Source organism: Triturus cristatus, chromosome 7 (genome assembly GCF_964204655.1).
Source record: "Triturus cristatus chromosome 7, aTriCri1.1, whole genome shotgun sequence".
Lineage (NCBI taxonomy): Eukaryota > Metazoa > Chordata > Amphibia > Caudata > Salamandridae > Triturus > Triturus cristatus.
Genome location: NC_140590.1, coordinates 1,046,180,085 through 1,046,206,079, shown reverse-complemented (window position 1 = coordinate 1,046,206,079; position 25,995 = coordinate 1,046,180,085). Strand labels below are relative to the sequence as shown.

Here is a 25,995-nt window from a genome sequence, read left to right as displayed (position 1 = left end):
GGATTCCCGTTGTGACATCGGTGACGTGGTCACAACGCTGGTCGACGTCTGCGACACCATTCATGGTGCACGCTGATACGACGACGCCCCGATGTCGAGCGGCGCCGGTGATGCCGTTTATAGCCACTACTGTTCCTGCACCTTCTCCTTTACAAATTGGGTATGAGGCTGGTTATGTTGCTATTTCTCCAGTATTGCAAGACTCTGCATACACGAGTGACATCAACCGCTTCGTTGGTCTTGGTCAGCCTCCAGTAGGAGGATCTTTGGCCACATGTGGTGGAGATAGCCGTCTGCAACTGTCCTAATTTTGATCTGCTTTCTCCGCCACAAATGGCAAAGGAGGCTATTGAAGCTTTCGCTGAGGCTATCGAGAGCTGCGGGAATGCTAAAATTGCAGCTTCCATCAGTGACTTTGTCATCTGATCCATTATTGTATCTGCTTCATCAGGGTGGCACAGGTGTTGAACCTTTATTACCTTATGGAGTGTCTCTGTATGACATTCTACTAGGTACTTGGGTAAGGCCAATGTCGGGATATCTTTGTTGATCGTGCCATTTCGCATTGTCGTCATCTTGCTCTGGAAGGAACCTGCTTGTCTTTCCCGACACCCTACTGCTAAAGGATTCGTTGTGCAAACTGCTACAGCTTCGCCAAGTTTGGAGGTTTCTCCTTAGCTTCTGTCAGGTAGAGTCTATGTGGTTGGAGATGTGTGGCCACAGTATCTTTGCATCGACTACTTCGACCTTGAGGTCGTTGAACACCTCATGTGTCTTTGGAAGGGCTTCTATATTTTGTGGGACTCAGTCAACCAACTGCTTCCTTCCCTTCCTGAAGGGGTCAGGGCTGAACTCTCTCAGCTTGTGCAGGATGGCCCAGAGATGGCAAAGTTTATTATTAAATAGGCGATGGACACAACAGATTGTATTGGCAGAGCAATGGCTCGATCAATTGCTCTCCGTAGGCACGTTTGTTTGATTCGAGATTTCTTGATAATGTTTGGGAGAGTTTGAAACTCTTGCTTTTTGTTGGAGCCTGTTTATTTGACAGCCATGCTGATTCTTCGGTACAACGCCTCATTGCTGGCCATTTGTAATTTGACCTTATCAGATCTTTTGTTTATTTCTTATGTATCCACTGCTGTGGTTATTATTTTTAAGGATTATCTCCTCACTCTGCTATGTCTTGTAGTGGTGAAGTGTTAAGCACTACGTTTTGCCTATAATGAGAAGATCTGTCTCCAGATTTGACTTTTTAAATCTCTGGATAGTATTTACAGCTGTGTAGCTGGTTTATTCTTTCGTTGTACTCTGATGAAGAGCTTAGTCTCGGTTATTCCCCTTATTGGGTATGTGACTAACTCTACGTGGAGTATTAGTTGCTATTGTATAACTCTTAAGAAATACTACTTTTGTAGTCTGTTTCTATTCTATAGATCTCTATGATGTACAGTTTAGTCCTTTTTGGACTTAGTTGTATGTTCCCTTGAGGACCATGGTAGTGAGCTAATACCTGCTCTTTTCCTCTTGTGACACCCCCGGGGTGTTCTGTTACATTTACATGCTTCTATGGTATTTCTTAACCAGTGTATTCAGTGTATTTTGTTTTTTCTTCTTGAGCGGACTACATATTTATTAGGAGTGCAATTATTTTGAAGAGATTGAGGAAGTCAGAGCATTGCTCTATTTAAGAGTTTATACTTTGCATACCTTTAGGTGCTATCTGCTTGTGAGCCCTTCCTTTAGGGTAAAGGAACAGTGTCTACTGTAGACAAGAATATTTCCTCAAATGCAGGCAACTCCTATTCCTGCTCCACTTTGTGTTGCAGTAAGTTCGCAGCCAAAGGTTAGTGATGTAAGTGTTGGGACAACAAGTCTCAGGACCTACGTTTACTTGGTTACCAATCATCCATGAAAGTCTTGGGAGACTATTTTATAATAGACTTTTCTTTATTGTATATGTTCTTGATACAAGTGGTTCTGCCTGGTCCACATTTCCGGTCTGCTGCAGAGGATCTACTTGTTACTTTCAGCATTTTCCATCTCTTTGGAAATCTTGCCAGTTTCTTGTGGTGTCAATTCTTTAGGCCACCATTTGACAGACAGGATTTTCTTATGGCAAGTCACCTTTGGTGTTGTGTTGGTGATGTGCCAGTGTTGATGATTAAGTGTCGGTGCTAAGTACCGGAAATCACTGGCTCAAATTATGCACTGTCGCCACGTCACCCCAGTTTGGACCCAGCCATATGCAAATCATTCCTGACCTGCACCTCATGGGAACAGTCCAGCCTGAACTAGCAAGCCAGGTCCTCCCTGGAACTGAAACAAGCATCCTGGGACTGGTCTCAGGGTATCGTCCCTCATCAGCCAGGTTAACTTGAATCCAGTGGTGCAGCGAAAACGGGACCCATGTGTGGGCATACCCTTGGCCATTAAGGGTGAACATGGCAACATCCCAAAATAAATGGCAGAAAACTACTTGGGTATACTTAATGGTGCTGACAAATGTTTGGGCTAACTTGTGTTCCCATCGAATGGGCTACTTCTTTTGGGGCAGTACCAAGACTGATTTGCGCATGATCAGTCCCTTTCTCTAATGAAAACATATGCGCTAAAACCATGGCGGGAAATGCTACTTACCGGAGTTCCTAGTGGTTAAAGGCTAATATAAGTGTTTGTACTGCCTCTGCTTGATCTGTGAGCCTGGCCAATCAGTTAACATGATCTAAAACAAGCATTGGCATAGCCAATAGGTCTCGCCTTTGGAACCTTATAAATGTTTAGCCATGCAACACTTGATGTTGTTGCACCAAGGATATTGTGCGGGATAACTAAACACTTATAAGGTCCCAAAGGCAAGACCTATTGGCTATGTCAATGCTTGTTGGAACTGGTTTCTCAGTTCTAGTTAGTTCTTATGTATACAGAGTATACACAATTGCATTATATGTGTTACACAGATTTGTCTTTTTTTAAAAAAAAGGAAAGTAAAAAAAAGTTTTTAATCAAAAATGCAGTTGATTTTCTTTTCTTGCTTGCCTTGGTGTTTGCGCTTATTTGGGGCTTGAAATTGTGTTCAGTCTATCAGACTATGGCACTGAAGGTCATATGGAGACCAGCTTTATACATTGTTGCATTCTGGCAGTAGTTATTGGCCAGTGAAATTCTGTGAATTGCTGGGCCAATCGAAGTATCTGGTGACAAGGTATTGTTGTTCATTTTTCCCTTTGGGAAATTAGTTCATTCTCTGATTCTTTGTTATGAATAATGCAGAATATATGACTTTTATCATGCTTTTACCCCCTTTTGATCATCGAGTTTTCTTGCCGCTTTTGGGGAAGGGGTTAATGTCAGTCTTCTGATGGTTTTTCAGGGGTTTTCAACCCTTTTCCTTCAAGGGGCGATTCTCTCAGACCTGTAAGGTTGTAACAGGTGATCATAGGTTCTATTAAGAGCCAAGCTATTGTTCTGCTGTTCCTACATACATTTGATCAGTTGTTATTTTTGACCGGCTAGTTCACTTTGAGAACTTTTGTAGGATTAGTTTGCAGACCCTTCTTCCAGTGGGGTATATCTATGGTATTTAATCCAAAGTTAGGGAATCTGTGGCTAGATGTCTCTATCAGATATCTGGTAGAGACAGTCTATCCACAGATTCCTAAACGCCTTGCCTATCTTCCCTGCTCCGTAAATGACCTTTGAGGTTAAAGTTATACCCTTTCAGTACAGGGTTTATATACCAGTGATCACAATCTAAATCTATGTTGGGGCTAGCAAACCGATTGGCCAGGCCACTTTATTTTTGTTTAGATGCTGCAACACCATCCATTTCCAAATGTGTGTGGTTGGTAGAGTGGGGGTGGGTTTTCTATTTCACTGTGGATAACACACCAGTGAACAGTGTCAATTCATTTGTTTATTCTATGAAAGTTTTCTTGGTGTCTTCATACCTTGACATTGGTACTGTCAATATATCACGTAATGGTGTGGTTCAACGAAAAACCCGGTGGTGTTGGTTGTTTGCCTATTGCCATACCGTTCATTACCATTGATGAACGGTCTATAGAGTGTGTGGTCTCTTTCGTCATATGGAGGTTATTCACCAGGATGGAGGGTTTCATGTAGCACTGCGTTTTGTTGATTTTATTGGAGGATACTTTAAAATCTATGCCTTGTATTAACATACCATTTGATGTTTTTTCTTTATTCATATTTTAAAGGTTTTTGATCATTTTTGGCACACAGTTTCCACAACCAATTTCTGTAGTAGCTCTGCGTTCTGGCGCGGAAGGTTTCACAAAAGAAACGGACGTCTGCGCGCCGGAGGGGACTTGTATGGCTCTTCTGACATCCTATCCGGAGATGACGTCACCGTGGAGCCATACAACGCCGGCGTGCAGAGGTAATGCTGAAAAATTTCCAGATCCAGTTTGGCGCCTGGGGAGAATTCAAAGTTAAGGAATCTGCGGCTAGACTGTGTCTCTACCAGATATAGCGTTACCGAAGGTAAGTAACTTTTACTTCAGTAGCAAGACTTCTGTGCAAACTCGATCTCCCAGCAAATTTCTCACCACCCTCCCTACTTCCCCGTTAGCACTGTAGTTAATAACATCCCATGTCATTCAAACATCATGTACTGGGATCGTTGTTGAAATTTTTACATAAGAATTTTTATTGCCATTTAAGGTAGTACAAAATAAAGAAAAGAAAATCTGGTATTTTACAGGCGAGAAAGTGAGGTTATGAAGATTTGGTCCAGACCACCAGTGCAGGTATTATCAAAGAATACAGTAACTACAGACCCATGACGAGGGCAACACACCAGGCCTAAACTCCACTCTCAAATTATATTAGTCTTGAGAGGAAGAGATCCTTTCACTGTTACAAAACCTTGTTATGCTTCTGAGGGCCACCTTGTGATTCAAAAATGGGTTTTTACAAAGAACATAAAACTATTATGCCCTGTAGCCATCCGCTTAGGCTTGGAGGGACTAGAGTCCATTCAGTGTTTTTACAGGCAGAAAAATGTCCTGATCCAGTTTAGCACCAAGAGGGTATTCATTAGATAAGGCATGTACTGGAAGATTTAACATCCAACAGAAATGTTCATACAGAACTTAAGTAACTTTTTCAGTTAGACAATTGGCCATTGGAGGGCCTCTTCCTTACAGGAAGCCAGTTTCTCAATAGCTGCTTGCATCAACCTGGTTCACCAACAGAGCTTGATGTTCACTGTTGTCAAATCTTTAATTCCTTCTGCTCTACTGCTCCTATTCCTAAATGCAATCCTGGATACACATCTCAGCAAAGCATTTACATCAACAGAACGCATCTCTAAGCTACACGCTATAGACACACGCTTTGGCAAGTACAGCATAGTCCCAGTTATAGCGAACCAGTCACTGCTGGTTTATATGTTTTGCTGCATAGCGCTAATAACATTTTGCTTCCTCTGAATGAGACTGACTCAGCAGGCACTACAACTACAGTGGCAACAAGCTAAGGAGCTATGGTCAGTGCCTCTAAGAAGCTCTACGGTGATTGTGATTTCCAATACATCTAAAAGCACGGTTCTCTTTTCAGCCTGCATAGGTCAGACTCCAGTCTTAACACCCCGATCTACAATCTCTGAACCTTAGTTTGGTTCCTGAACACCTATAATTCGTCAGATTGCTAAGCAATACTGGAAGAGGTCCTTTCTATGACCAAAAGCTGCATTGCTAAGTGGACGTCCTTCTGCATAGGATACAGGAGTAAAGTTCTAAATTCCATGTCCGTACCGGCCAATGATCCTTCATCCTCTTCACAGTGGATTGTCAAACAGTTCCTTAAATCTCTATTACAAGAGTTTCCTCAAGTCCAAATCCCTCAGCGCCATGGGAACTTAACATTCTGCTCAGCCAGCTTATTATATCTTCTTTATGGCCTGTCTATGAAGCATATTTAAGGTACCCATGTTGGAAGATGATGGACCTTTTTGGCTTTGGGTTTGGCGTTTGCATGTAGAGCAGGACGTGTTCACACTAAAGGAGAATTCTCTGCACTTCACTCATGGGTGGAGTCACTCCACTTAACCAGTCTGAGGTTCATGCTTAAAGTTCCATTCATATTTAAATTTTACATAATGATTAGATAATTAGTTTGCCCAGGCAGGGGCCCCCTTCAGTCATCTGCTTGCATCATTCGCTGCCACAGGAAAGCGGAACAACCGCTCGGACGTAAAGTGAGTTAACCCTTCACCAGAAACATGATGGTTACGGATGCACTTTATGCAGGAGTGTTTTTCACAGATATTTGCCATGAAGCTACGTAAAAGAACAGGCACACGTTCACCACACACAACTGCCAGGATCGGACTACTGTAGCAGACTCTCAAGCGGACCAAGTAGTCTGCACAATTCAGTAAATGAATGTGAGCCTGCTTCCCTTTCATCTGATGTTTTATGTGACTACTTGCTATGCTGGGTCAGGCATATGCATCTTTGAAAGTTCCAGTGATGAAGAAAAAAATATTTACCCATCTCTAACGTTGGTTCTCCAGCACTTGTATCTTTCACAGGTTAACATGCAACCTTCTGTTCGATCTGAGGCTCATCCCTGCAGTTTGTATCCTTCACACTTGTGCTGTGAAATCTGAGCTGTGGTGGCCTCTAGGTGGATTGAAACAATGAGTACAGTTCCCTCATTAGCTGTAGTTCAGTTTAAAACATTTTTTTTTAATATATCACTAAAAAAACACCTTTGAGCCTGTAACCATTTTGACACTGTTTATTGCTATTTTAAAGTACTGCTGATTCCCAGGCTGATGACTGGTAATTTATTCAAGCATGTTAATCTATGAAAGATGCCAGGGTTGAAGAACTTGAGTTGCAAGTAAGTAACCAATTCCTGCGTGTCTCTTCCCTTTTTCTTTAGTTGGAAACGTCACACTCACGAGACATGCCATGGCATTTCAGTAGTAAGGGATTCGTAATTGTCAGTCCGTATGACAGGCATACGATCTTCCGACTAAATCACTGTTTGCCAATAGAGTTCAAGGAAATGTCCCACTGCAATGGGTTAATACTGTAAAACATTTGTAGAGGTTTCTAACCAAAAATTCAAATTGCCTGTCACCACTACATTGTCAAAACATAGGAACGATCCATGCAGTCTGATTCTTCAGCTTATGTAAGAGCAAAAGGTTTGAATTCAAAGCGTGATTAAACAAAGTATGTTTTCTAATTAAGTTTACATGAAACGGTGAGCGATTTGATTTCATCCCTGGTACAGCAGTTTCCCATTTGTGCTCAGAACGCTAGTGAGTAGTGATAACCAGACCACAGCCTGGCTGGGTGCATGGTGGCAATTTCTTCACACTGGTATCCCTTAAGAGTATCTTGCATGCTGCAGCAGCTCTCATCTAGGGCCTGAAGAATTATGATGACATAACCCTTATTCTGATGGAAACCATTTGACTCCCCTTGCTGGGACGCACCATCTTCAAAACATGCTGCCTCATTTGCAAATCTGTCATTAACAGCACTCCTACTTGTATTGCAGACAATTAACCAGCCTCAGGTGGTCCTTGGCACGTCCGCATCCAGGATACCATCAGACTACAGACTAAGAAGTATGAAAGATGACTAAAAAAAAAAAAAAAGCAGGCCTTTTCCATCTATGTATCCTAGATCTGGAACAACATTCCTCTATCAAAATTTCCCCAATTCCTTTTCTGTTTTGGAAAGAGTGGAAGACTCACTAATGCTATATACATCATAAAGCATTAACAGACCTCAATTCAGCTACCTTTCCTATCACTCGTTGACTTTATGGTTGTCTTAGATAGCACTCAGCTACCTTTTGGGGCAGGTTTGCATTATAGAAATACCACATACATACTTAGCTGGGTGACGTGATCACAACAGATAATTGTTTTCCGTTATATATAAATGAGCAAGACTATGAGGAACAATCCTTTTAGCCATGTTTTAGTGAAACTGATATGTCCAAGTACGTGCTTTCATACAGATCAACATCAAACTGCCTTTATTTGACTGGCAATCTGGCATTTAAAAGTTTGGCTTTGACTAACATAGATTTATTCTGCAAAGGCTATAGATTGGAAAAAACCTATGTAATTGAGGGCTGTGATAGAGAATTTTGACTTGTAGTACATGAATCTGACTGAAGGATAGACCATAGTCTGAAGATGAATACAAAAATGTAAGCAGGCCTTGAAAAATCATAAAAATATTACTAGACCTGCAGGTCTTGTAACTTCTATAATCTACTCAACCCAACTGTAATGTACTTGACCCATAAACTGGTCTCATTATGTCATCCTAGGCAAATATTTTATTTTGCAGAGCCACCTTTTTCTTCATTATCACTTAAGCGAGCACCTTTCAGTGTGTGAGTTCAGAATTCCTGCTGTACAAAAAGCTATTTGGTTTGATTTAATAGACTAAATGTTTGCTCCATGCATAGTAGGAATTAAGCCCACATATAGGATACATAATACACCAGACATGCCTCTTAATTCATTAATAGCATTGCCATCCAGTATGAGCTGGATTGTTTCTCAGTTCATCTTTAAAAACTCATGGTTAATAAATATATTACTAAAGCATGTGATGGTAGTCTACTGTCATTTACAGGCAGCACATTTTTCATTGAAATGGCCAAAAGCATTCCCACTAACATGCAGTTTTACTTTTAAAACTATATTGTGTATAAATAATCTGTAGAAATTTGTTTTCAGTAACCATATTTATCATTGGCACATCACCATGTAAAGTGTTCGAATTTGTTTTCATCCTATTCAAATATGTTTTTCACCACACCGAATTTCAAATCAAGAGTTTTCATAACTACTGAAATGTATTTTGAAATGTTTGTACAGTTCATTTTTTAGCTATTTAAATGTGTTAGGAAAAAATGACATCCCACAACCTTTCATTTCACACTTTTTATACAGCATGTTTGTCAGACAGTTCACTTTATAAAATCCTCAAATGTTGCAGTCAGAGAAAGAAAAGTAGTTGTAAACTGACTTTTGACCTCTTTCTCTGAACTCAGAATAAATGCGACAAGATTTAAACCCATTTTTAATTCTCCTTCACTTTGTGAGTGAACAGAACACCTGTTATTTATCAGCTCGCTTCAGGAGCGAGTAGACCCTAAATATAGCTCGCCCTGATAAAATCCGACTCGCCATAGCGAGTAGATTTGTCAAGGCCTGGTATGTTTCTGGTATTCACCTTTCAGCTCTGTGTTTATCATGTATAAACATATGGAAATGTCAAGACATTTTCAGTGTTATAGTAGGGTCTTTGTTAGCTGTAATCCCTTATGTCTTTACAGGTAGGAGTGTAATATTAGCATGTCTTTCATATTGTATAGGCTGTTGTGCATTTCACAACTTCCTGAGAAAAGTGAGTATTTATTACAGGGGTTTAAAAAATGAAATGATAAAACCATTCACCAAAGTAATGTTGCTGTCAGTATGCAACAGACAATTTTAAAATTCCTTGCAGAACGTGCCATCGTAATCCCTATTAGACCTTACAAATGTCCCCAAATCTACAGATATTTAGATTGTATTGTGAAACTGCAAGACAATGTTAAGCAAGTTTATAGATTATTACATCTGTTGTGATTTTTAAAAACACCTGACACAGAAAATAAATGATTGTGTACGGTACATTGTGAACTTCATTGTTAGAAAGAATGACCTGACTGATATTTTTCTAAATGACATTTGCACCCCAAATCACTTGAGAATTTTTCCACTCACTCCCTACAAAGACTGATTTTACCAATTTTCAATTATAGGAAACGGAACCACCTGAGTTGTTTTTGCATGAAGATGACGACGAGGACGAAGATGAAGATGAGTCTCGTTCTTGGCGAAGATGAAATTTAATTTTGGAGTTGTATATTTTTAGGAATGTTAAATAGCTTTTTATCATTTATTTAAAGAAAGTCAAAATGAGCCAAAAAACATTTCTCCTCTTCATTTCTTTTTGTGCTTGAAATGGAACACTCACTTGAGCCCATTACCAATACAAGATGCATTGATGGAATTACTAAATTTACCAAAGGTAAACTAAGTTTCCATGTAATGAAAGCAGTCCGTGGGGTAATTCCCACCCGTTCTAACAATTAGATTGTTAATATTGTTAAGATTCTACTTAACCCAAAACATACATGCGTTGACTCATCATTAGTTTGTTGGTGGTTGGGTTTCTGGTGGGTGGAATGATTGGTTGGATGATGAATGGATTGAACATATTGCACTAAGTATGAATGGCAATCCTTCAGAAGTGTAGAGATAAGTGCATTTAATCCTTTCTTTTGGCTTTCTATGGCATCTCTCTGTTGGTTGTCCTTGTCTTTTTGTCTGTAGTCTTCTGATCATTGTCCACACTGTTGTGAAGTCCTCACACAATGGCACACTCATACAGATCAAGGTTGTGGTTCGAAACTAATGCTGTCCTTAGAAAAATGGGTAATTTTACATTTAAGGATCCTGCTTTGCTAAAATAAGCAGCATAGATACTTTCACACTGATCCCCCTGAACCCTGCCACACATCTTGTATGATAAAATTGCCCAGTTCACCAGTATGAAATTTCCTGCTGTCTTAATCCTGTTTCTGATTTGCTATTTCAGTATTAATCCCTGTCACTTTGATAAATGTGCCTCAAAGGGCCAATTCCAAAATGAAGCGAGTCCTTGTGACCGCCTATTTAAAAACTGTAGTTCCATGTACAGCTTTACAACTGCTGCACAAATCCTGTGACCAAATCTGCTTTTTTAATTTATGAAAAAAACTATTCTCCTTCGTGAGTTTTTCCTCAAATGTTGACTTTTTCATATAAACGTATAATTTTCTCCCAAGCTTTTTAGTGCAGACTACTAAAAGTTCAGCATCTTGGTGATTAGTTTTCTTTTGTTGAATGTATTCGTCCAGCCCGTTGTTTCAGTACGATAACTCTTTTAGCCTTTTTGTGGTAAGAGCTACTATTTTTAGTTAATATTTGCTCTTACTTTCCCGCCCACACTTAGTGTGTTCTAAACGGTTTGATACAATGCCTGTGTGGAGTGTTTCTGACTGCTTCCTTGTCTTATCAGAGGTTACTTTATTTGAGTTATTGTTTGAAAAGTGTTGTCTATTGTTTTTATCTTTCTGATTGAATGCGGTTAGTCTGCTTTCTCCATTTGCCTGTTCATGTTTCACTAGATGTTTTATTTTCACTGTATTTAGGTGTACTTACTGTAGCAAACATACAGTATCTTCACAGGGTGTTACTATGCATTTCATTCTATACACTAAATGTTAACAAGAGTAGATATTGCGAGAGACTGTCAACTGAAAGGTTTAAATGACCGATAACAAACTATAATGCGATTTATGGTATGTTAAACATGCTGACAAATTTGCACAGAATCTATGATGTTCATGGTATGTGCAGCTTATTTTGCCTGCAGCCAATTCTAACAAAAATGGAATTGGGTTATAAATCTCCCACAAGTTACTTTCACCCAGGAAAACTTGACTATTTGTACATACAGTTGTGGGGTATGTAGACAGATTCCTTTAGAAAGTATGATATTATTGACAATATTCAAAACGCATTGTGTACATTCTTCAAATCCTATCATAGGGAATGTATTGCATGTACATGGATTTATACAGGATTAAAGCCCACTTTGGGAGGTCGGATAAGATAGCATAATTCATATTTTGTGTGAGAAAAAATGTATTGCTCACTTTCTCTGATCTACTGGACCTTTTCCTCTGTGGTAACTAACTTGGCACAAATGAACTGTTTAAGAAGAAAGAAGTGTTTGGTTATCAGCAAAAACAATTCTCTTTTTTTCTGTGGCCTTTCCCATATTCTTCGTATCTTTGGCTCAGTGTCACATGAGGATACCCGCCTACGTTCAAGAACTCTAGACTGTTTAACGGAAATAGAAAATGTGATGGAGGGATCAAAGAATTTATATGTATTTTTTGTACAGAGGTTTTCTTAATTGTATAATTTTGTAAATATGTTACTTTTTTATGTACTAAACTTAACAACGTATAGATTTCAATAAGAATTGTTGTATTTTTGTATTTTGGGGAAAGTAATGATTACAGTGGTTTGGAAGAAGCTGTAAGAAAAATCGTCAACTGACTGTTGAACACAATTTTTCCTTTTCATATGGTTTGGGCCCTTGCAGTGATAACATTTTGGCATGTATAAAATACGGCTTTCCAAGGTGATGGTTGGCTTTGTTAGTGTGCCAACTTTTTATTTGATTAACTTGAACTGTGAAACAAATCAGAAATGTTACTGCATGCATACACTTAGTTTACCAACACCCAATTTTAAAATGTATTTGAAAAATATTTCAATACTCAACACACTAATCTGTTGTCAGCACCCAAAGAAGCTATGTATTAACGGTAATTCTTTGGTTTGTTTTAAGGTCGATGGGCAACTTTCTTGTTCTACTCCTGGATTTGCTGGTTAACTTTTAGCCCTAATAAGTGCAGGCGATCTTCCCCTAATAAAATTGTAGTAGTAGCATTTCTGAGCGTAAAACACAAATTTTCATTCAACCTTTAAATAGGCAGTGCTGAGCATTTCTAGTTCAACATTATCTGTGGAGCCACACTAAACTGGGTTTTACCAAGTGGTTTGAGTAGCTGTAATTTAAATCCACTAGCTACTTCAGTTTTGTTATGTAAATCCATATAGAAACTAGTTGTATTTTTTTCTGTCTCCTCACCCCAGATTAAAAATGTAGCAACTTAAGGTCTCTGTGGAGTAGTTACCATGACCTTAGATATGCCTTAGCATTTTCTGGCAACTTTTTTTTATTATGTTTGAGGCCTTCTAGCATGCAATGTAAATGTCACCAGGTTAATTTAATTGTCTGAGCTCATAGCAAATGAGTTTGCATTCAAACATTTTGTTACATTTTCTAAAGCCTTTTGTTTAATTTAGAAGTGTAGTTCTGTTGAGATAAAAATGAAAGCAAATAATCAAACTGTTAAATCCAAAATCATGTGAAAAGGAAAGCAGGTTCCTATTGACTTGTAGCATAACTGTATTATAGTTTTTACAACATTGTGAAACTTGTGTAATAGTATAATGAGATATTGTTCAATCTCTTAAGTGTTTATACATTTAAATATGTAATGTTTGTTTTATTGACTGCCATCCGAATTTCTCAAAAGCATGTTGACTTTGCAATAAAGATACAGTAAGGAATGGTTCGGACAGAACAAAACAAACAAAAAAGATTAAAAAAAAAAAATTGCCATTTAAAAAGATTGGAAAAAAATAGAACCATTCCTCAAAATTACAACAGTCAATTGGAGTAGTACTTTTTGTATTTATTTGTATGTATTTTTCGAGTTTTATATAGCGCAAGCTGGACCCGAAGGTATCTGAGCTCTTCACAGAGTTTGCACAGCAGCAATTTCAGGCAGTACGGAAGAGCGTTAATCATTGTAAAAGTCACAATACAGAAGAGATAATGCAAGGAAAATAATGATGCAATATACAGTATATAAATAACAATATGTGGGGAATGAAAGGGTATCGGAGTGCTTCACAGGGTGCACAACAGCATTTGCAGGGAGAACAGAGCATAAAAACTCGCTGGAGGAGTCACAATACAGGATAGAAAATACAACGTAAAAATATGATGCTGTATACAGTATACAAATAACAGTAGGCGGGGGAATGGATGGATGAAGGAGTTCGGAGGTAGTGATGGATAGTTGGAATAGGGATAAGAGGAGTAAGTGCACAGTTCTGTCCAGAGGTAGCGACGATCAGGCTCACTAGGAGTTGGGGTAAATGTGTATCCACATATGTTTGACTTGGGATGCAGGGTTCAGGTATTTCTTGAGAAGTAATTTGGGGTTTTTCCTAAACTGGAGGAAAGCTTGAGTGGCGTAAAGATCCTGTGGCAGGGCATTCCAAATTCTAGGTGCATCCCTGTAGAGAACGAACAGGTGAGTGGTTTTACTTTCTTGAATTTGGGTGGAATTAAGAGTAGGGAGTTCGTCCTTCGCAAAGTTCTATTTTGGCCAATTTTGCATAGTTTGTGAGGTAAACGGGTGTTCAGTGTGGAGCTTTATGGGTAATGCAGGCTGTTTTTAATATACTTCTTGTTTGGATTGGTAGCCAGTTAATTTTTTTGACAGTGGGAGTGATGTGAAAGTGGCTCTCCCTGGAGATGAGTCTGGCCGCTGCATTGAGTGTGGATTTTATGGGAATAAGGAATGTTTTTAGGGTGCAGGTGATCAATGCGTTACCATAGTCGAGCTTGGAGAAGACTAGTGATTGAACTACAGTCTTCAAGTCTAATGGGGGGGATGAAGGGTTTTATTTTTCTTAGGTGTTTTAGGGTGAAGAAGGCACTTTTTTTTAGGCATTAATATGGTCTTTCAAGTTCAGGTTTTTGTCAAGTGTGATCCCAAGAGAGTTAACAGAGTTAGAGATGGAAAGTTTACAGTTTAGTGCAATTAGATTGTCAAGTCAAGTGTGGATAGGCAGCGACTTCCCCTCTTGGGTTGGATGATGATGAGGTCTGTCTTGTTGGGGTTACCTTTTCAGTTGCTGTTGGTCAGCCAGGATTGAACCATGAAGAAGGTGTTATTTAAGTGCAGGATGCCTTTGGATGGCAACATTTTAATGTAGAGTTGGGTGTCATCTGCATAGAGGTGGTAGGCGATTCTGGCTTTTGTTTAGAACAAGGGTTTCCATATAGATGTTGAACAAGCCAGGGGATCCGATTGAACCATTGGGGGACTCCTTGTGAATTGATATTGCTGGTGAGGTAGAATTTTTTAGTTTGATTAGGTGAGAACGTTGGTTTAGGTAGGAGGCGAACAACTGAAGGACAATGCCTGCACATTGCGAGAGGGTATTTAGGAGAATTTTGTGGCCGACCGTGTTAAAGGCCATGGAGAGGTCCAAAAGGATTAGGAGGCATGCTTGTCCATTGTCTAGAGATCTCTGTAGGTCATCCGTGACGTTCAGGATTGCAGCCTCAATACTACAGCCTTTCCTGAACCCAGATTGAAAGGCGTCATGCAGGTTGAATTTTTCAATGTAGTTAAGTTGTGAGAGCACCCAATTTTCAGTGGTTTTAGCAAGGAGAGATTGGTTAATTGTTGGTCTGTAATTGTTGAGGTCATTTGGATCTGTGTCCTCTTTTTTTATGTGGGGGGGCTTGGCTCATTTTAAAGGAGGTTGGCATAGTGCCGCTGGAAAGGGAGGAGTTAATGATTTTGAACAGTGCAGTGGCCATGATGTGCCTGAGTTTTTTGTCCAGTGAGGAGGGCAGAGGGTCGGAGGGATGCAAAGTTGGCATAATGCATGCAAGTATTTTGGTGATTTCTTTCTTCTGAGACAATATCAAAGTTGGTCCAGGATGCATTGTTTTTCAATTGTATATAATCATGGTTGGTTCTCTGACTTAATGAGGAGGTACCATTGGTTGGGAGTGTGGCAGTGGGGAGGCCATCTTTATTTATTAAAATGTCTGTTAATTTAATGCGTTGACTTTTGCCTTCCTTTCATTGGGAAGTGTATACGCATTTTGTACTTTTCTTTATTTTATTTTTTTACAACCAGTGTTATGGTTCCTAATTTCTGTTTACAGTAATCAGTGTTCTATTGAAGTCATACACCAATCGCTTCATTTTTTTACATCTGGATCATGAGCTAGTGTAGCATTTGAATTTATACACTTATAAAGCAATTTCTTCAGTGACTCCGCTACAGTAGTCCACACAATTATTCCATATGCATACATTTTTGCAATGATTTAAGCCACAGCCATAGTGGTGTCGATGCACAAGCATTTGTTGCAGATAACTCAAAACCTGTACCCTTCCATTCATGTAACTCATTACAGCTAACGATGCATCAGACTCCTAATCCCTCCCTCCCCGCCAACCCGCCACTTCGTAGTCATCTCAAACAGTCTGAACCCCTGGCATTCACATTTATTGATTCTGTTTAATCTACCTTGCTCACTTTTTATGTCTTCATCCCATTAGGTTCTAATTCCATGACCGTTCCACAATGCACACTCCATCAGAGATTTGTCCAGGGCATAACTACAGTGGGCCTCCACATCAACACAATAAGAAAAAGGCATGTTTATCAACCTCTTCTACCCATGGCGGAAGATCAAAATTGCTGGTCTAGCAAGGATCCTACATTCCACAGCCCAAATATATCAATCTGTTGAGTGTTGGATCACCATTGCGCATCTATTAACCACATCCTTCCACAAGGCACTAATGTGACATGGCTCAATACCCTCCTGTGGTAGCTAAAACTCATCAGTTGCACCCATGATCAGAAAAATGTCTCTTCAGCCTTATAGCAAATGTGTCTATAAGCAGCTAAATCATTAGGCACTATAATGGCACTATAACTTTTTAATTTGCTATGGGCGCAGAATACCAAATCATCTTGTCTGCTAAATTAAGTATTTAAGCTTTTAGTGAAGCTAAGAGCCTTCTTCGCCTCATGGTGCACTGGGGATGAACTCTACCCCAATATCATTGCCAAGACTGGTACAACACAGTCATGTGGGCAAAATCGGTGCTTATTGTATTTGCCCTCCACCACACCTACAGAAATGCTGTTGGTCTAGGGAGGTGATTGGAGGAACTAATTTCACATACCTCACATTAATATGATGGAGGGATACTAATGTTCCATTCAATCTTGGCAAGGATGCATAACCCTCATTTTCCCATGAATTTATTCAAGATTAAAAGTATCCATAAGAAAAAGTTACCTTCGGTAACGCTCTGTCTATTAGATACTTCAGATTCCTTGCTGCCCTCCCACCTTGCTGTTCGGTGGCGTGGCATCTCTTTAATACCTAAAAAGGTCCTAAGTTAGGAATGTTCACACTGGGATAGACAATTGTTCATGTTTCACATGTGAGGGTGCATAAAGAGTCGAGCAAAAAACTAATATCCGCACTCAGGCTGGCTCTTATATGCACTGCTGTTTGTGGGTTCAGTCGACGCCTGGGGAATGTTCTTAAAGTGAGGAAAGTGTGGTTAAATAGTGTCCACAATAATTACCGAAGTTAAGGAATATTATTTCTCTGTGTATTGTTTTTTGCCCCTACATACTAGCAGAACTCTCGGTGTTTAAACAGTGTTTTTTACAAAGCTGTGCATACCATGCAAGTGCAGTGGAGTGATACCCAGAAAAGTCTTTCCAAATTGTAAAAAGGATTTTGCAAACTTTTTCAAATTGGTAATCGGAAAGGCCGATAAATAATTGTCCTACTCCTGTCTATGAATTGGAGACAAATGCATAAATGGTTTGTGACCTCAGTTGCACACCATTTATCAGATGCTGACACCTTAAAGGTGATGGTGTCTCATTTACAAAATGAAAACAGTCCCTGAAGAATTGTAGCAGTGACTTTTAGGGAGCATGCAGTGGTCCACAGGCCCGTCTATTATCCTGATGTCTTCCCAAATGGATTTGTTTTCTTTTTTTAAACAGCAACACCATTCCCTTTAGGTGACAGGGGCTGTTAAAAAAAATATCCTATTTGGAAATGCAGCTGCACGGACCCAGTTCTGCTGTTCATTGCAGGCCTCCATCCCTGCATTTGCAGGCATTCGCACAGGGTTGTACACTGAAACATGCCTGATTAGTTTTCATTTGTTTTGTGACCGACAGCTAGTGAACTGTTTGAGATCAGAATGCATTTTGTGGTACAAATCTTGTTCTCGTTCGCAAACCAGCCAGTGTGCAAATTGCACATCCCTGGTTTGCGACTGGGTATAGTACATCAGGCGCCTAGTCGCCTAGTATTGCTATCCTAGGCTTAATTGGTTTATTATGAAAGGTTAAGATGGACAGCAGGATTGACATACTTATTTTATAAGGCATATGTTAGAGCCAGTAGGAATTTAATTATGCATTGTTATTACATAGTGTGGAAGCCTATCGGTAGGTATTGTGTTAAATTGAATTGCACAAATTCCTGGACAAGGCAAGGGTTTTGGTGTTGGACATGTACTCTGACTTACTCTAGAGATGGAAGGTATGCACTTTGACAATCCTTGTTAAACCCTCTTCATTGAGGTTGTTTATTGTTTTGCCAACTCTGATTTTGGACGTTTTTACAATTTTGAGTTACGGTTGCCTTGCAGGAAAGCTTAGCTCAGCTCAGTAGGTATAGGTTTAATATGGTGACAGCGCAATGAGCCTAATTTGTTCATTGGGAAACATATTTCATAATGTCTAAGTCTTATCGGTTTATTATGACAAGTTAGGACAAAGAAAGTAGGCATCTGAGGATGGATTGATATTAGACGGTGTTAATGTCGGTTCACAGCAATTTAGTCACATGGAAAGTCACAGATTACCATGTGCAGTTTTATCACTATTCCTGAGGATTTGCCATATAGGAAAGCTTATTCTCAATTCAGTAGGTTTAGATTAGTTATGGAGAAAAGCCCTTGTTAAAGTGGGTAATTGCAAAACGGTTTATCAGATATCATAGGTCTTATCTATTTATTTTTAAATATTATAGAAGAAGCAAGCTGCCTCATTTATTATTAAAAGCACACCTTAAAGTCAAGAAGCATTTAAGCATTGATTGGTATTAAACTGTAAACAGATATTTAGATACATGCAGAGCCAGAGAAATCTGTAGTAGGCAATGGTTTTTGTGGTGGGGGTGGGAGTAGATATTCACTTTGATAATGCTTGTTAGCGCCTCTTAAGAGAGGTTGTATAATATTTTCCAACACTAATTTAATACACATTTACATTTTTATTATGATATACGTGTTAGTTGCCTTGCGGAAAAGCTTAAGAGCAATATGGTAAGCTGTAAGTTTGCCATGGTGATAAGCCAGTGATGAAAGCTACAGGCCTGATTGGTGCATTGTGAAAGGTGATATTAGATACCATTGATCTGAGCTATTTATTATGAAAATTTATGTCAAAAGTAGTAGGCCTACGTATTTGTGCAAAAACTATATTTCTGATAGAAACCTCTGACCACAGATTCCTCACCTTAGAATATTCCCCAGGCATCAGACTGGAAATCATGAGCAGTACCTCTGTGCACCGATTGGTAGTGTCTGGTGATGTCTATCTGCTCTGCATTATCTGCGTCAGAAGTGCCATCACTTTCCCATATAAATGCCACCGCTGGCGCGCTGACATCAGTTTCTTCCTTTCCGCACCAACAGTGTGGATCCGGAGAGCTACCTCTGTCACTTTCTGACCACTTTTTTCAAAGTTTTCTGTTAGGTCGAGCCTAGGGTCAGCGCGCATGTGCTGCTCTTCGAGACTTGTTATAGTGGAGTATGGAATAGAAGCCCCACCCACTCTCTGCCCTTATTTGTCATTGGCTTGTCATTGTCCTTCGTAAATAGGCTTGTTAGTCCTTCCTTAATACCGCCCTGTCTTCATTTGTAACTTCCCATAGCGACTGGCCCTTTTACTTCGGTTGTTACAAGGTAGGTGTTCTAAAGTCTGTAAGCATTATTTTCTTTTATTGAGTTTCTCTAACTGCAGGCATGACGTGCTTTGCGTACATTTTTCTTTTTAAGCAGCTGGTAGGGGCAATGGCAGCCACTTCTTTCCAATGCTACAGGTCTCGCATTTAAATGTGACACCTATTGCATTGCAGGTATTTGTGTTTTCAGTCGCTGAGTTAGAGCGGCGGTTGCATAATGAAGCTGTGCAGCTCGAGCACAGAATCTCATTAGCGAGCGCCCGGAAGCGACCACAGGCCTAAATAGGACTCCATCTTTAAAGTTCTCTGTGCCGGTCCACCTTGCCCTTGGAGGGGTCATTGTGGGAGAATTGTGCTAGACACAGAACGCTCACGATGGACTAGCTGGCATTTGCCCAGAAGAGAAAGATTGATGAAGCACAAGTCATCAAAAAATGCATTTCTCCTGAGCTGCACCTAAACTCCAGGACATTCTAGAAATCACCTGCGACAACCGTATTTAATTTTGAACTCCAAAACTTTCTAACCCCACATCTACTGAAACACCTTACTTCTTTTTATAACAGTACATTATAAAGTGCTTAATTTGTAAAAAATGAAACCAACAAATGCCAGGGCCCTTGTCAGGGGACCACAGTAGCTTGCACACCCATCTGCACTGCCCGTGCGCTGCCAACAGTACCTACTTAACTACTAACAATCACACACCTACAAGTATGACAATTCAGACTGTTCGAGGCTCCCAAATCTATATTAAAGGCTCGGGAGGCAGGTTTCAGTTGTTTTTAATATATATTGAATGAATAAACAACTGTTCTGCTTACCTCTATATTACACAAACCGTGCCATCACCATGTGGCAGCTGTCTTAAGCACCGGTGTTGACAATTACGTGCCGTTGCTGAGCACGGAAACCACCGGCTCAAATTAAGTACTGACATTGCGTTTACTCAGTTGCGGATCTTTGTCCTTAGCTAGACAAGAAATCACTTGCATTTGTATCAGCGTTTTTTTTTTTTACTTTAATGCTGAACTCGGCGCCCACTTCAGGGACTCCGCGCTCTCTGTTTCAGCTTTCCAATGCAATAGGTCTTGCAATTGCGAGATTTTGAGCCGTTGGCATTGTAATTGACAATGCCTTTTGTGGGTTTAAAAAACCTGCAATAATAAAAGACATTGTCATTTACAATACCAATAGGTCAAAATTTCGAAAATGCAAGACCTATTGCATTGTAAATGCTTGTTTGAGCCTTTGATCCCAGTGTGCTAGGGACATGTCCCCCCAAAGCCTATGGGTTTTAAAACTTGTGGAGATTGCTTCAGAAAATGTTTAGCGTTGGATCCTCACTTGGTTTGCCTCTGGGGCCTGGGGGTCAGGCCATGACCCTAAGGCCTTCAACGACTGCAAGTCCATGCCATGCACCCCAAACTGAACCAAGAAAGGTAATTAAAGCTCCAGGCGGCATGGCAGGAAAAGACCCCATGCTGTTTAGTGTTCTGTTCCCGAGAGAGATCTCGGAGCCGTTCCCATGGTGGTACTCTTCACTCTCCAGGGCATCCACTCTGAAGTTGGGCAAGTCAAAGAAGTTCAAAAAGAAGTCAAAAGGTTTTTAGTTCTCCTTCTCGCATCATCGCACTTTGAGGCCCCACTCCTGCACTCAACCTGCAGAGCTGACGTCTGGCCCAACTCTGCGTTTCTCAGAGTTCCCTGGAGTCAGAGCAGCCCCTGCTCAGTTGAAGGATTACTACGACACCATGCATGCTATCTTTGTGCCTCCAATTCCCTCTGCACCTCTCAGCTATGTGGGGAGACCCAAGGGGTCTTGGGTCTCCCCACATAGCTGAGAGGTACTGACGGCGAGTCTGCTCCAGAAGCCAGCCAGGCCCTCTGGATCTTCCCCAGGATCTTGGCAAATTCCGTCACCGGTGCATTCTTCCACCCCGGCCTCTTCTCACCTTTAGCTGTCCCTGACCCTACCGAGGCTGCTCGATGACCAGCTCTTCATCACCCTTGCTGTCCAGGCGCTATTAACTCCTGAACTTCCCATCCTTTCTGAAGGGGATGAGGAGAAGGATTTTGCCTAATGGAAGAGGAACCTGAGCCAGTAGTTAACTGGTGTGAGGAGCTGAGTGATACCAGTTGTTTAGACACTTCTCCAGACTTTGGCATGCTTTCACCTTCAGGCCAGGTTTCGGAAGAAGGCACATCATTGGGCACTGTGATGCACAGGGCAGCAGAGATTCTTGACCTGCAGCCATAAGCAGTTAAGATCAGGGCAAACGCCTTGACAGGTGTTTCACCCAGGAGGATTTCACTGAACAGTCTATACTCTTCAATTAAGCCCTCACTGATGTTCTCCCTGGGGGCTGGGGCTTAATGTCGAGTAATGGCTCCTGTGCACTGCATGATTGCCCAGAGCCATGAGCCGGCCCCGGAGAGACCAAACCTTCCTCTCTCAGCACCTCTTCCAGGAGAGCATGGTTGTGCAGGCCTCCATGGCCAAGGTCAACACAATGTTTTCCTTTTCACTCCACAGACTAGGAATCCAAGAAGCAGTACACCTTTGGAAGTGCATTTCATCTTCCACCTGCATAGCCGTGCGGTCCGTGAACACCGCATGCCTTTTGGGCTGATATTCCCATGCGTTATGGAACTCTGTGGCGCAGCTGCGTCCAAAGCTATTCTCACCCAAGCGTTAGTGGACGGTCGGGAGTTGGCGAAGTTCACCATAAGGTGTGGGCTTAATTCCAAGGACTTCTACGGTGCCGCAGCATCTCCACTGGGTTTTGGGAGATTTCCAAGCATCCTTGATCAGCATGCCCTTCGATAACTGCCATCTATTTGACGTCCAAGCCGGCATGGTGCTTCACTGCTTTTAGTAGAGCTAGGTCATCACCAGGGTATTTTGGGCTGTCTCCGTCTGCCCTAACCTAGCCACAGTTTTTTCGCTCCTAATGTGGCTGTGGTCAGGACACTTACGGGTGTCTGCAATATCAACTGTACCTACCAGTCCAATAGCATGCACAGTTCTTTCGTGGTCCTTGATCCCAAAGAGGATGTAGTTGCCAGAGCCAGCGTGCTGTGCAGTCTGCCACCCCTCTGACTGTCACAGCCTCTAAGCCTCTTTAGTGCACCCTCCATCCAGCACAGTCATCCCGTTGGTGGCAGGGTCAGACACCACCTGCCCCAATGGTCTGCAATTGCCTTTGACAAGTGGATGCTTCCGATTGAGTGGAAGGAGTACATCTCCCATTCGTGGAACGCCCTCTGCCCTTGCCACATCCTAAGACCAGCTGACGGACAACCATATATCCTTACTCTGTCAGTAAGTGCAGTCTCTTCTGGCAAAACGAGCTATCAAGAGTGTGCCTGTGCCAGAAGTAGGTTGTGGTTGATATTCCTCCTACTGTCTGGTGCCGAAAAAGGACGGAAGGCTACTTGATCTGCGCCCTCTTGACGCCTTTCTACAGAAAGAGAAATTAAAGATGCTTTTCCTGGTCAGGTTTTGTCTACCCTGGAGTTGGAAGACTGGATGGTAGCATTGGATTTGCAGAACTCTCCTTTTTACATCCCTGTCCTGCAAGTCTACAGGCATTACCTGAGGATCATGGTAGGGCCCAAGCATTTTCAGTTCACTGCTTCAGCCTTACCATGAGCCCTCCGGGGTTTGGGAAAGTGATGGCAGTGGTTGCAGCTCATCTTCAGAGATCAGAGGAGGGTAGGGGGGGAGGTCCTGTCTTGCCCTACCTCAATGGCAGTCAGCTGAAGGCGGGCTCGCCCAAGGCAGTACTCTCCTACTTCCATACTCTGGTGGACCTCTTGCACTCGCTGGGGCTCACTATCAACATGCCGAAGTCACACCTGACTCCTCAGGCTCTTCCTTTTATCTGAGCCATTCTGGATAAAGTGTAGTTCCTTGCCTATCGTCCAGGGCAGAGTTGAGGATATTTACACTTTGATCCCGATGTTTCAGCCTCAATCCTGGATTTCATTGAGACTGACTCAGAGGCTACTGGGTTTGATGGCCTCTTGCATCCTACTGGTAAAGTACGCCAGATGATGGCATACAAGGGTGAACCACCAGAGCAACTCTCTTCGACCTGGCCCAGATTTCGAAGGAGACTGCAAAAGATCTGCAGTGGTGGCTGATGAACCGTGATTGAGCCATCGGCAGACCTCTCTGCCTTCCCCACACCCAGACCTGACAGTGGTGACCAATGTATCACTTCTGGAAGAGGTGGAGATCAGAGGACTTTGGTGTCCTGCAGAATCCCAGCTCCATATCAACTTGGCAATCTGCTTTGCATTGAAAGCCTTCCTCCCATCCATCAGGGGAATGCTGGTTCAGATGTCCTTGTACAACACCTCTGGCATGTGGTATTGCAACAAACAGGGTGGGTAAGGTTGAAGGCCCTGGGCCTCTGGACTTAGCTGGGGAGCCAGGCCAGCTTCCTAGTTGTACAGCACCTGGCAGGCTCATTGAATGCCAGCATGGCAACCTCAGCTGTCAATTCCTTGTTGATTATGCATGGCGACTACATCTGGAGGTGGCATGAGGTCTCTTCCGAGAAAGTGTAGAACCTTGGCTCGATCTGTTCGCCACCACTTAGAACACACAATGTCAGCTCGATGCAGCCATGAGGGAACATGGCAGTAAGGTGAGGCACTGTTTCTAGGAGACTCACCTGGTCACAGGAGACGCTCACCTGGGCAGCATCTCTTAGCAACGGTTGAGCTAAGGACCGTTGGTTATAGATTGTTTTGTGGATAGGTGCAATTATTGTGAATTTGCATTGAGGTGATTACTGGCTACGATAGGCTGCTCTTATGATCAGCTCCCTGGGGCACTGGCGTCCTGGCATCATTTGGGGGTAGTGCTTCTGCTGCACGAGAGAGGGAATGAAGAGTTGAGTGGAGTTTTCCCTTTCAGAGCAGGCGGCTGTCCTGGAGCTACCTGTGTTGTTGCTGGGGGTAGGAGATTGCAGCCTGCCAGGCCCAAGAGTGTAGAGGAAAAACAGGGAGGCAGTGAGAGCTGCACACGTGGGAGCCCAACGGCAACAGAACCTGAGGCCGTCCTGGATGGCGGCAGAGGACCGATGTCTGGGTGGATGTCAGCAAGAGGGTGGAATTGGAAAATTAGAGAGGTCCCAGCTAATAATGCTACTGCAGGAACCTTGGGATTTGACTGTGTTGATGATGGGGAAATGGCCTCTGCAATAAGCATGGCAAGTCTGTAGTAGGATTAATAAACAAGGGGAAACATCTCAAGATAAACTACTCAAAGGCTCATATTCGGTACCAGCTGAGGTAGATGAAAACCTGGCATCTGAAGGGAAGACCAAGCAGGCAAGATTACCCCCTATTAAAAGAATAGACACAAATACAGGTACAAGGAAGGGATTGGGGGTGGGGAGCATAGGAGCCCTGAGCAAATTGCCACCTATAGGGAGAGAGTATACAGGGGGTTGCGGACCCCTAGACCCTAATACCAATTCCTTAGTTACATCTTTATTTAGTGTCGTTAAGGAGTCCCCTGGCAGCAGTATTACAGGAGTTGGGATGGAGGGGGGAGTGCAGTGGGTTAGGCTTGTCTGCAGTAGGGTAGACACAACCCCTCCCTCCTTCCCCCCCCCCCCCCCCCCCCCCCCCGTCCAGCTCCTACTCAGTCAATGGGTGTTAGAACAATTGATTTTAATAACATGGCTAAGCTGGGAGGTGCTTGTGGGAAAAGTGTTGTGGGATCAAAGTTGTTTCACTACCCACCCCCAAAAGGTTGAGTGTTTAGAGGGAGAAAGGCTGCTTGAGAAAGATACCATCTAGGGATACAATTTTTAAGGGACGTTTAATGCCCCCAAAGAGTATGTATGTCCGTTTGTTGCCTCATGGGGTGCAACAGGTGGAACCCCTGTCATACAGGTTTCAAGTTCTGGCGAACCAAGGTGATTCTGGTGAGGCTGAGGTTGCAAGGTGTCTCCCTGTTGACTATCTTGTAGACCCCAATCTACGCAGAGGTACCTATAGGGAAGCAGCAGCATTGTAATGGGTTGTCCAACAAGGGATGGTGAGTTCAGTTAGTAAAAAGGTTTTCCAAGATAATATTCCCCAGTTAGATCAGGTGCCACTCAATGCTCTAAGATAAAAGTCCTGGAAAGAATCCTATTGGGCATTGAAGAAGAGCTAAAAACTAGATTTACTGTCTCTGACACTAAGAAGACAGATATTCAGGATAAAGGTAGTGCGGTGGAAGAGATGCAGGCTGATTTGGCCGCTTGAACAATGAAATGAAGCAGTGGTGAAGATATCGGTAGAGAAGAACGCGCCGAAGATAAGTTAAAAGTCAGAGATAAAGCAGTGTATGAGACATTAGAAAGGATAGAAATTGGGCCATAGGAATAACATCACCAATTTCCCGGACGGCTCAAAGGGAGCAGACATTAAAGAGTCATTCAATCTGATTCAAGAAGGTTCTTCAATGGAAAAAAGC

General features: G+C 41.9%; 1 protein-coding gene across 4 annotated transcripts in view; it reads left to right on the top strand.

Annotated features, from left to right (window-relative positions):
- Positions 1–13,353, top strand: part of RBM27 (RNA binding motif protein 27) — a 691,940-nt gene extending 678,587 nt beyond the window's left edge. For all 4 annotated transcript variants that reach the window (XM_085618112.1, XM_085618111.1, XM_085618110.1 and 1 more), the window contains one exon: positions 9,817–13,353. In XM_085618112.1, the coding sequence (XP_085474238.1) occupies positions 9,817–9,900 (84 nt within the window). In that variant the 3' untranslated portion in view covers positions 9,901–13,353. The remainder of the gene's footprint in view (positions 1–9,816) is intronic.
- Positions 13,354–25,995: the final 12,642 nt, after the last annotated feature.